The sequence below is a fragment of the Cygnus atratus genome, chromosome 12 (genome assembly GCF_013377495.2).
Source record: "Cygnus atratus isolate AKBS03 ecotype Queensland, Australia chromosome 12, CAtr_DNAZoo_HiC_assembly, whole genome shotgun sequence".
NCBI lineage: Eukaryota > Metazoa > Chordata > Aves > Anseriformes > Anatidae > Cygnus > Cygnus atratus.
Window position 1 is genome coordinate 169,905 of NC_066373.1, and position 12,087 is coordinate 181,991.

Here is a 12,087-nt window from a genome sequence, read left to right on the forward strand (position 1 = left end):
AGTTCACACATTTTTCTGAAGCACAAAGCTTCCCGAAACTATGAACACCATACTCTGCTATTGGATCAAAAGCCAGCTGATCTCCAGATATTGTTATCTGCAGTGGTTACCTCAGATCAAAAGGCTCTCATATTAGATTTCTTCCTAACACATTCATAATGCCTCATGTGAAGGCCTAGGCAGCTCACTAACATGACTCTTCCAAGAGCACAATCTTAGTTGCTGCACAAATCCCATGGGAAGAGATAAGAGGAAATCATATGGATGTTGTGTCCTACACACAGAGGATAGGATAGTACCTATGAAAAAAACTGATTGTGAAAAGCCTTTGAAACAAGGTTTGGAAGCCCCTATAAACTCATGGAATATTTAGTCCAGTGGCACCCATTTTTTCCTCTGTTCCTATCTACATTTGAGAATGGATACTCCTCCATCCAACTCTAAAAGCTACCTTTTTCCACCACACTAGAACACGGCAGTTCTGATGCTTCCAAATCAGTCAAACAATAAAGATCAGACCTATTTTCAAAGTAGCATTTAATCTAAATGACATCTTATGGAAAGTCTTCAAGGATGGATGAAGTTAACTCCCAGATCTTCAATCTTACATTCTTCATGGAATAGCCAGTACAGTGCTCCTATGTATCAACAATAATTTGTCGCACATAGCAGATTAACAACTATTCCATGAAGAATTACAGCTTTAGTTATTGCAACAAAGAGTGGTTTGAACTATCTCAAAAAAACAACCACTTGAGTAAAACTATGATGAATGGGAAACTCTCAGTGATAACATACAAGGAAATCAACATGCTCAAGAATTGTAAAACAAGGATGCTGAGTGGTGTAGAGAAAAGTATGACTTTTCAGGCAGAACTTGAGATTTTAAACAGATAATACAAGAAAACAGTAAATTAAAAAGATGTTGTGAAAAACTGAAAAGCATTTTCAGAATTACCTCAATTTCAGAGCACTGCTTAGGAGAAAAGGGCAATGGATATCTGCATGTTTATTCTAAAGGCACTTTAAAATCAATTTGAAACTAATGATTGGTAATGGTAGTATGGTAAAAGCTATCTGCAGTCACTCACTTAGAAAGCAATTTTAATATTCAACACTTAAAAGTGAACATTAACCAAGTCCAAGCTCAGAGCAGGTCAAGTATTTTGGTACGGAAAGACTGATCTCAGAACAATCTCCCGAGATATGCTATGTTCTTAAATCACTCAATAATCCTATAGAGATCAGCGAGGAATTATAGCTTCTCTATACTCCTACCAGGATCACAAAACAAAGCTCTATGTACTATGCAGAAGATCAGAGCAGATTATTAGCCTTTTCAAACACTAAAACTCATTAACACTTACCTCATGTGATCATATTTTTTGAAAAGTGCATTATATTCCACTGCCCGCTGCTGTAGCTCCACATCAATGCTGCTGCCATAAATGGAAACTACCTTCTTAATGCGACTGTGGGGAGAGGCAAAAAAACACAAAACGACACACTATGGAATTCGCAACAGTGAGCAAGGAATTAGCATGTGTCATCCAGAAGACATTATTTGACACCCTGCTCAACGGCTGTCCTGTATAAGTGATTTGAAGCAGTAGTCACTGCTGTTTTCTTGGAGTACCTACGCAACTTCAGTTTTTGAAGTGTTGCTGTCCCTCCCCAACATAGTCAACAGGTAATTAATACACCACCACAAGATATATCATACCAAAACTCAACAACTCACAGTCAAGCCATCAGTAGGAAACAAGGCTATTTTTCTCTCCATCAGGAAAAAAAAAAGGAACTGGAAAGAACAGTCCACTTAAAGGGCTTTCTTTCACATTAATGAATTTTCATGCAAGAGTAACATGACTCAAAGTCCCCACACAGTAGACACATCCACAAACAGATAAAACAGCACAAATTAGTGGAAGACTTCCAGACTGCAAGCAAAGGAGGTCTGTTAAAGCCAGTAAAAAGACTCTTAACCATGGAAGTAGAACATGTCCAAGGAATACTTCTACTGAAGACAACTGATGCCAGCATATGTGCAACAAAACCCTGTGCAGAACAACACCAATAAGAACTCACTTGACAGTGCAGGTGAATCTTGTGGAAAGCTTCATGATGGCAGTGAGAGCATAGCCTCGTGTAACAGATGCAGACATATTAGATATCAGAATGCTTTCTAAAATATCAAGAACTTCATCTTCTGTTACCTGAAAAGGTACAAAAAGTTTAGGCCGAGTCAGACAGAAGCTTTGCAGCAAACCTTTCAGAGTATACTTTAAAAAACTTGTTTCTTGCTTAACAGGTGTTTCCTATCTCCTCAGTAACTCTGTGAACCCACAGCATATATGCACAATGTATGAAACAGATGTATCCAGATGAATATCTTATGATACTACAGTTTTAAAATAAAATTCCTGTTCCACATATTGAAAAGGTTTATCACCAAAATACACAGCTAAAACCCTGGCAGATACTGTGCAAGCTAGATGCGCACCAAAAGCACACTGCTCTGCCCAGTGTAGCTATGCTCCTCAGAGACAAAGCTGGCTATGTTTATATTGCCCATGCCTGTAGCATGAAAACGAGTTCCCTACCAAGGGTCCATCACAGACACCATTAATAAGTAACTGTTGCAAGCATTCCCCTCAGATAGCCAGCATCAAGCAGCTCCAGCATCAGCCATGCACACACTTGCCCTCTCAGGCTATACCTGTATTGGCTCCTCTTCTTCACACTGACCAGACACCAGAAGATCTCCATACTCTCCTATGCACCAGGAGGCCACTTGCACCAGTGGCTGCTGTCGGAAGAAAAATCAGACACCTAGATAAATGCATTCTGGTACAAAGTAAACCACCACCATCTCCCAGAGCAAGCTTAGCCCTCCTTCCAACTAAGCAAATTTCCCATAGCATAAGAAACATGGAATTCTTGATCAAATTCAATATTCATACGAGAAAAATAGAAGAACAGGAACATTTAGAAGACATGCCTCTTCTGCAATCTGTCCCTTGGAACTAGACAGCATGATGCTGACTTACCTTGATATGCTTAGTAAATATACTTATTGCAGTGTAACGGGTAAACCGAAGCTGCTCGTATTGGGTAATACCTGGGAGTAATCACCAAGGATGGCTTTGTAGAGTCTCTGCACAGTGTAGGCATGCATCTCCACACTATTAGTTATTAGCTGAATCAGGTTGGGAACAGCATCATCACGAACATAACTTCCTGCCTGCAAGAATGTATTCAAGAGAAAAATAGAAGCTGTTAGGTTTCACTATCTGACTTCTCAGTAACAGCCAGCATCGACTGATATCCTTCACAAAGCCTGATTGCACACAGATAAAAATCCGCATCCTCATCCTCAGGTACTTTATGGTTGATTTTGACCAGGCTCAGCTGGGTAGAAGTATAGGACTGTGCATTCTCCTAATGCACTCAGCTATAGCTAGAGAAAACCATACTGTAAATATCCTGAAATTGTCTGTTGAGGATCGGATGTGGACATAAGAATCCTGTGCTATTTCTATACCACAGAAGGAACAGAACACACAGAAGAAAATGCCTTCCATTTAACAGACAAGTTAAGACACTTTGGGGGCAGAAAGCAGCTTTTTCAAACACTTCCTCAAAGCTAGACTCTACACCAAATTAGCAAAGGACTCAGGGACTCGTCTATCTCTTTGGTTAGATGATAGGAATACGGAGCTCAGATTGAAAAGCCCACTTCAAGGACAGAAAAGTAAGTGGGGCAATACATAAATCACATAGCTTTGTTGCTGAAGGAGAGATGTACATTGCTCAAAACCTGCCTGTTTAGACAGTACTCTGGAACCGAAAACAGATCATGCAAAAAAAAAAAAAAAAAAAGGAAATTAAGTGAGCCCAATTAGGTCAATTAAGTGAAAACCCAGCTAGCAAAACCAGGAGCTGACGACATCGTTCTGTGTTAATTCTCCTAAATCTGGTAAACTGGATAGGATATTTATCTGTAAGAGTCTGCACTGAGTAGTCTTGTGAATATAACTTTATAAATGGTTTCTAAATGGTTTCCCTACCAGCCAAGGGAAGGAAGTTACTTTAATAAGAGGGAGTCCTCTGAGAGAAATGCTCACAATCAACTTTTAAATGGAAATCAACTCTGTTCAGAGCAATCCACGTTTCTCAGTTTCAGGGTGACACAACAGTACATTGAAAAGTGAGTGTGGCTTCTGAACTTGTCAAATCTGAACACTCACACTAACGAAGTAAATTTCTTCCCACTTCTTCACATCAGAGAACACACTGCCTACTCAAGTTATGCTCTCTTCCCCTCGTTTGCCAAAACACTACTCCGTTCCACCTCAACTGTAATGTTTATACAGAAATTCACATAGTAAAAAAGTAACAATCAAACCCAAAGAAAAAAAAAAGCCAGAAAGCTGTTATAATTCTATCAAAAAGCTTTGATAAATTCAACTTGGAATAATTTCAAGAAATTGTTTCAACCCTCTCTCTTCGCAAGTCACTTAGTGCTGTGTTTACTCTCTCTTGAAAGGATTGTGTATTGGAATGACAGCACAAGAGTTGCCCTGACTTAGAAGCTAATGCACTTATTTCAGTCGATACAAACTCTGCTACACAGCCTTCTTGCACATTTCAGAAATAATACATTTTCTAAAATTTTCATTCTAAAAATGAAATGGTCATATTTACTTTCTGACTAGCTGCCTTAGGTCACTACTATATAAGTGCACTTCATTTGTGTATTGTAACATTTATTCTCTCTCAGCCTTTATATCTGTCTCCCACTCTGTGATAGCTTCCTACAGAATTCAAGATTTTTTTTATTTTTATTTTTTTTTTAAAGTCACACAAAATACAGGCAATTTCACTTACCGTTGTTAAGACTCTCATGATTGTGTCTATATGCCAGCGTTTGGAAGGAGCATATCTGACAAAATTAGAAAAAGAATCAGAGCAATAACCACTAGCCTTCACCACCACCAAGAAGCCCACAGTTAACAGAACCTCCCGTTTTGGTCACCTCCTGGCTTACTGCTTCCTGGAAAAAAAGCACATTCTTTGACTTTCTGTATTAATGCTGCCACTGGAATGCTGAGTAAACACGCAAGTCTGTAGAATATAGCACAGCCATGCCTTGCATATACAATACGTCAAATCAAAGTCAGGCTGATGCTTATAATGGCTCTACATTAGTAAGATTATTTCACTTGTACACCTAATTGGGGAGGGTGGGCGTGAAGGTGTGTGGAAGGGGCACAGGGCCAGAATATAAACACAATGCTTTTTCCAAAGAGCAGTAGAAATCAATATGCTAGACTGGTTTAATGATATGAGAACTTCCCACAAGTGAACATTAGTGTGCCCTGAAGCACTGGTGCGTTCTGTTCCTCATAGGAGGTAAAAACTAATAAACTACACACAGGTCAGCGCAAACGGGCAAATGGAGAAGATATGATCAACACATTCTTTTAAGGGGTGGGGAAGGGGATAAATAACACAAAAAATGCTCGTAATTCTGAAAACAGACAAATTAATGGCAAGCAAATTGACCCCATACTTTTCTGCCGCAAGAAATATTCCAGACGCACAGTCTGCCTTGAACTCTGGCTCACAGGAATCTAGGAAATACAGCAACTCCTTCATCATTCCGCGAACATTGTTCCCATTAACAAGAGCAAAACTCAGTTCCATTGCACGCCTACGGCAAGGGACAGAAAACAAAGTATATTCACCTGGAGAAGTAAACAAATCCAGATACTCAAATGCACTTACCTTTCAATTGAGATAGCAATCTTTATTAATCCTGTGAGAAGAGCCTCCCATGTGTACCAGTATTTTCTTGTTCATGGGCAGACAAGAAATACCCACCAGAGAAAACTATACATGCATGGAGTGGGGCAGGTGGAGTCCCCCTGAGATGTCCTAAAAGGCTAGGAATATTTTTCAGCAGAGCCCATCACCATTAAGGTCTGATCAATTAGGTCCATAAGGTCCATCAATTAGAGATTCAAATACATTAGAGCTGATAAGCTTTATTGTATCTTGTCAGATAGACTATATGACTTTTAGAACCCCAAATTACCCTGGTGCTCTTTTCAGAATTTTCTTTTCATTCCTTCCCTGCCACAAGTTGACACCGCAATTAAACAGAGTACTGTCTCTTTGATTTTCCTTGTTGTATACATCCAGAAGTGAGAGCCTTAGACCTCCTACTTGAAGCTTCTGTAGCTGTTTGTAGCACGGCTCTCCCATCCTTCCCACATTTTCTCAATGAAGACTACTGTCTTCAAACATGATATAATGCATTAAACAGCCTCACTAAACAATCCTGACTATTCTTTAAAATTGAACATTCAGTATAATACAGAACACAAATACTCAAGTTGAGTGTGAGGAACTTTGAGTAGCCTGTCACTGAGATGTCACTACAACACAAATAAGATCCCTGTAGCACATCAAGAACTTCCTCCCCCATTCCAATTATCTTTTGAAATCAGCTGGAGAGCTGCTGAACTACATCATGTGTACAATGATTTTGTAGTGTTTGTTGTGCAACAGATCTTTTACAAAATTATGTCAAAAGACCTAAGGTCTATATAATAACATAGATGTTTTTCAAATGGATCAGACTTCAATTTGTGCTTAACTCCAGTGTTACGCTTGCCAACCTGCCACTACACTGACAGCCATTTTTTTTTTTTTATGATCAGCTAAGATTTTCACAATGTTAATGAAGCATCAACACCTTAGACCAGGTACAACGGTAGTGGGCATAAGCTACCTGACTTGCTCTCAAAAAATCTGAAACATCTAGCTAGCATTGCTTCTCAGCATCTTCCTATTGTTGTAGAAAGCATGATTTCTACAGTACTGTGACCTATGAATGTGTTACCTTGTTTTTTACCCAACTAATACCTGGGGACCTAGAGAATATGAATGTCTTTTCATAGAATAGCTCTGGTTGGAAGGGACCTTAACGATCATCTAGTTCCAACCCCCCTGCCATGGGCAGTGATGACACACACTAAATCAGGTTGCCCAGGGTCTCATCCACCTTTTCCACCTTGTCCTTGTTTTCACCTTAATTCTGAACACCTAACTAAATCATTACCTCTTATCATCAAGGGTTTTGGCTGTTTGAAAACCTATATCGTTACTAGAATTGTTTTCATTCTTCCCATTAGTTCTTAACTCCTTACACGTAACCCAGCTGGGTTGCACGTTTTCCACATTAATATTTAATCTTTTCAGTCACATTATAGCGGATATGTCAATACTGCAGGTGCACAGAAGCAGTTTGCAATCTTAACACCTGGCATTTATCTGAATGCATATTGCTCACATTACAGGTCTCATTTCTGTCACAAAATTCCTAATCACGCAATTTGATCTTATTAAGCAGACAGACAAAAAGCCTTGACTTAAATGGTAAAGCCATTCTGAACTACACTACATAGACCAAAGATGCACTGCAATGGTTAAAAGATGATGAGAATAGGCCATGCTTCAGATGTCAACCAAAACCAGGTATCATGTCTTTCTCCCAAGTCTCAGCACCTGAAACTTGCTACTTGGGAACTCTGATATCTAGTCAACATATTGCTTCAATGAGAGCAGCGCATTGTCAGCAGCATGAGTGTCAGCATGGCAACATCACGCTCTGCCGATGGATCACTCAAAGGCTTCATCCTCCAACAGCACTCAGACATGAAGCTCTATTGTTTGTGGCACACCTGTGTTTTCCTAAATGGTACCAGTATAATGCTTTTGTGGCCTCACACTGCTCTGGCACCAAACAACAACAGCCTCAATTTACCTTTTGAGATAGTATACAATCGTAAAACAAGATTACATGATACCCATTACATAACAGTTAAAACTAAGCATCAGAAGAAAGACAGTTTCAATTTGTTTCCTATTCTACATATATTTGAGTAAGCAGCGCTGTTAAACATCTAGACCTGATTCAAAGAGGCATAAATTTGAAAAATGCCTTTCAGCATAAGCATGTATGGCATATCTAATCAGTTTGACAAGGTGTAGAGAAGAGGATGAGCAATTCTGAAAGAGACAAAATACATTTATGACGTGACAAGAGATGAATGAAATTTTGGCCTGCACAGAGCTTCCACATGACGCAAAAGGGATGCAGCAGTCCCTATCACTATCTTGCTTTATGCTGCACTGAGCTCAGACGACCAGTTACAGAAAGAATAATAGGGAAGAGACTACTGAAAAAAAGAATAAGCAACGAAGAAGCTGAAATACTTGATTTAGAAGATTAAGTGCAGTTCTCTACATAGTCTGGCAGAAGTAAGATCAAGTGATTCAAGACTACTATAAGTATCTGAGAGAAACAACAGAAAGTTACTATCACAAGTAAAAGGAACATAACTGAAGTAATGAGAGTAAACAGGAGGAAGTTTAGACTGAGTATCAGAAAAAAAATCTTCTTGTAGCGAGATGTATCAGGTTGCAGGCTCTCCCGTAGTCCAGAGAAGCAGCAACATATCACTATTTAAATGACACACGAACACCAAGAATGTACAACAGGACACAGCATATAAGCAAACCATTTGTATAATATAGTAAATCTGAATTCTAGCATTGTCTAATTGAATTTAACCTAGAAAATTATTTGGATGGCTTAACTGTGCTTCAGGAAAACGTGATACTGCCTGTTTGTCTTAGAAAGAAAAGTAACACCAAGCATGTCAGAATAATTCTGACTAGGATCATATTTTATGGAGGCTTTGATTCTTATGAACACACCATCCAATCTCTGTTGATTTTATTTTGGAAAGATTCAGGCAAACAGAATCTCCCCTCCTCCCCTCGCCCAAAATGCATAAAATGTAAAAGCAGCTTCTCAAAGAAAGTCACTGCGCATCTTCATTATCTTTGTTACCTTACTTGAAGCATGAACCATACTATGCATTAATACTAGTCTCATTTATAAGTTCCTTATAAGTTCCCTATAAGTTCCCCTATTTTACTGTCATTTTCCCCTATGTCCTGCCTGCTCACATTCCACAGGCTATTTCATTGACATTTAATTTACCTTTTAATTGAGACATCCAGATCCTTCAGGCAGTCCACAATTGTGCTTCTATGTCGCTGTACTGCATTATGGTCTGTCTGCACAGTTTTCAACAATGATGTCAAAGCTACATATCTGGGATAAGAGCATAAAGTAAAAAAAAAAAAGTCAGTACGCTTTTAATTTCTATGCACAAAAACAGCCACCCCCAATTTAATCCTCTTTTGCAACAGAACAGGGCTCTCTTGTACTCCTCAGTAACAAATGAGGATCTTCCAGGGGACTGCCTGGCATGTCTCCATAGAAGAGTTACCATACAAAACTGTAACTAACATGCCTAACAACATCCTGCTGCTTTGACAAGCACTCATCCCAGTTGCTGGGCTCATGTTAGTTGCCCAGTCTTCACGGAAGATTTTGAAAAGGCGAGGCAAATAAATGTTAGACCTCCACAGATAACACAAAAATTACCACACAAATTCTTGAGTTTAGAGACTTCTACCTATGTCATGATTTGCAGTCAAAATGCCTAGAGATGGGACTTCATTCTGGCATCGCAGCAATTCCATGTCCAGTGACCAAAGCACAATTACTTCCTGACTGCATACTGTTGGCAACAAGAAAAAACTCGCTGCCTAACTTGTAAAATCTCTACTGCCCACACCGACTTGAATGTCATCAAAGACCAGCTGAGGCAAGACAGGAGATTTACAGAATACTGGAAAAAACACACTCAGGTAGATTAAGAAATCATGTTAAGAATTAGATTGTACACCCAGATTCATCAACTAAGAAGGGCAGAGCCATAGTTAAGACTTTGACAGAGAAAACATGCCAAAAAAATAGTTAGTCAGCCATATTAATCCCACTAACACTTCCAAATACACTCTCCTGAAAAGCTCTTTTTCAGCATAGTCTTTGTGCAATTGCTTATTACACATTTTAAACTGGGTGTAGATGGAACACACTTCATTCAACTTACCTAATATTTTTGTCGTTGTTTAATAAGAAACGGCCTAGTATGTTAATGGCTAACACCTGCAGAAAGAGTTAGGGAAAGTCAGTGATCAAAAAGGCTGCTGGTCATCTTCATTGCTTCAAGATGATTTTAAAGGCAACATGTCAAAGTTAGTACTATGCTTCTTGGCCAAAAGCATAACAAAGAACTCTGGAGCCTGACTAATCAGAGGGAAAGCCAAGACAAACACAGCACAGGCTCTATCCTGCACTCAAGGAGAAAGTCTGCAGGAAGTCTTCCTTTTAAAAAACAAACAAAAAAACCCACCACTTTCTAAAGAGGTTACAGTCTTATCTACAGACATCTGTGGAGCTGTCTTTGGGTGAAATGACTTCGCCTCATGGGTCCTCTACAGAAATTTCATTCTAATATAAGCTAAGACAAAAAGGCCATGGCAAAGGCAACTTACTCTCAGTCCACTCTCAGATTTTATGTCCATAATAGTCAGTACAGTTTCATAGAGAATGGCATTTCCCACATTTTTACTTGTTTCCGTATTAGTAGCAACCTGAAATATAGAAACAAAAAAAGTGACTCCACTGCAAACAACATGGATCCCCTTTGTGATGTTCTGCAGAACAGGCAGTGAAGTTGAGCAATCCCTAGCAAACACACACCACACCTATGAACGTATGCCTCTGGCAACAAAATTCACCCTAGCATGGCAGCAGCTGTATCCTCACCAGTGTTGCTGAATCCAAGTTATTAACAAATGAAAAGAGAAAGTTAAGCTGATCAATGTTGCAGACCTCACCTGTGCAAGTATATCATTCATGGCTTCACTAGAATCATCATCGTTTCGCCCTAGAATCCGTAGTAACCGCAGGATTCGCACCTGTATGATAAAATGAAGCAAATAAAATCTCACTGGAAGAAGTGTTTTACATGAGGAGCATGAAATATGGTATACTTCCTGAGGAGTGGCAAAGAAGCAAAACAAGATGCTCATTTTCTATTTCAAAACAAAATGACAGACAAAGCAAGTATCATAGAATCATTCAGGTTGGAAAAGACCTCTAAGATCATGTAGTCCAACCTTTAACCAGGTACTGACAAGTCCGCTACTAAACCATGCTACTAAGTTCTACATCTACGCATTTCTGGAAGACTTCAACCCTGGGCAGCCTATTCCAATGCTGTGCAACCCTTTCAGTGGTTCTATACTCAGTAAGATCTTCATGAACAGGCTAATACTGTGCTCACACTAGTCAGAACTGTTAAGAGTACATATACCCAATGCCAACTGGGCACAGCCCTGCAAGACCAACACTTGTTTCTTCTCCCTTTTGCCATAATTTAGCACAATACGATAGGCCTATTTAAACTAATTCAGATGTCTTTCACTGTGGTAGATGAAGAGCATTTGCAGAGTCAGCTCTGACATAAGGACACAACCTTAAAATTCAACACTGCTGCCCTCTGGTAACTACCTCGTCATACCTAGGTCTCAAAACACAGTGCCAGAATTAAAGCCATCAATTGCTGTTTGCATCAGTTCTTACCTGCAAAAAGGGGTCACTGATCCCAGACACATCATGCTCTGGTGAATAGCCAGACATGATAAGGTTCTTCAGAATACGAACTAATTGGGGAACAAGCTGCGAAGAAGAGAGTTGTCAGAAAGTGCACCTACTAAGTTCGTTTCTCCTTCCCCCCCTAACTTTGAAGTACAGGCCTGAGAACAAATCTCTCATTTGAGAGCAAGTCAGTCTACAGATTCTTCCTCAAAGTCCAGCCTGTACATTTATAGATTATGTTACACAAATGCCTACAGCTTCACTATGGAATGACTGGAAACAGTAAAGCTGGAACCTGAGCACCATATTGCATCTTTAAAACACTAAAATCCACCAGAGCTTGACAGGCAACACCTAAAAGGAAATATCAATTTAAGGAACTCTCCTCTTCACAAAATGGGGAACTGCCACTTATTAAAATGGTGTTATTCCAAGACTCTGTTTGGGGGCTTTACTACGTTAGATCCTGATTCATTTTAGCGCACACATCCATG

At 39.4% G+C, this 12,087-nt stretch overlaps 1 protein-coding gene and 1 non-coding gene across 5 annotated transcripts in view; both read right to left on the reverse strand.

Moving 5' to 3' along the window:
* AP1G1 (adaptor related protein complex 1 subunit gamma 1) overlaps positions 1-12,087 on the reverse strand; it is a 43,762-nt gene that overhangs the window by 7,277 nt on the left and 24,398 nt on the right. For 2 of the 4 annotated variants that reach the window (XM_035566197.2, XM_050713141.1), the window contains exons 7-17: positions 11,579-11,674; positions 10,831-10,911; positions 10,486-10,584; positions 10,041-10,096; positions 9,080-9,193; positions 5,576-5,716; positions 4,891-4,945; positions 3,122-3,244; positions 2,720-2,809; positions 2,089-2,216; positions 1,368-1,472 (exon numbers count right to left, since the gene is read on the reverse strand). In XM_035566197.2, coding sequence (XP_035422090.1) covers positions 1,368-1,472; positions 2,089-2,216; positions 2,720-2,809; positions 3,122-3,244; positions 4,891-4,945; positions 5,576-5,716; positions 9,080-9,193; positions 10,041-10,096; positions 10,486-10,584; positions 10,831-10,911; positions 11,579-11,674 — 1,088 coding nt within the window. The remainder of the gene's footprint in view (positions 1-1,367; positions 1,473-2,088; positions 2,217-2,719; positions 2,810-3,121; positions 3,245-4,890; positions 4,946-5,575; positions 5,717-9,079; positions 9,194-10,040; positions 10,097-10,485; positions 10,585-10,830; positions 10,912-11,578; positions 11,675-12,087) is intronic. The other 2 variants (XM_050713142.1, XM_035566198.2) reach the window with 1 other exon arrangement.
* LOC118257904 (small nucleolar RNA SNORD71) lies at positions 7,634-7,720 on the reverse strand. The gene has a single exon (XR_004781740.1). It is a non-coding gene; the product is annotated as a small nucleolar RNA SNORD71 (small nucleolar RNA).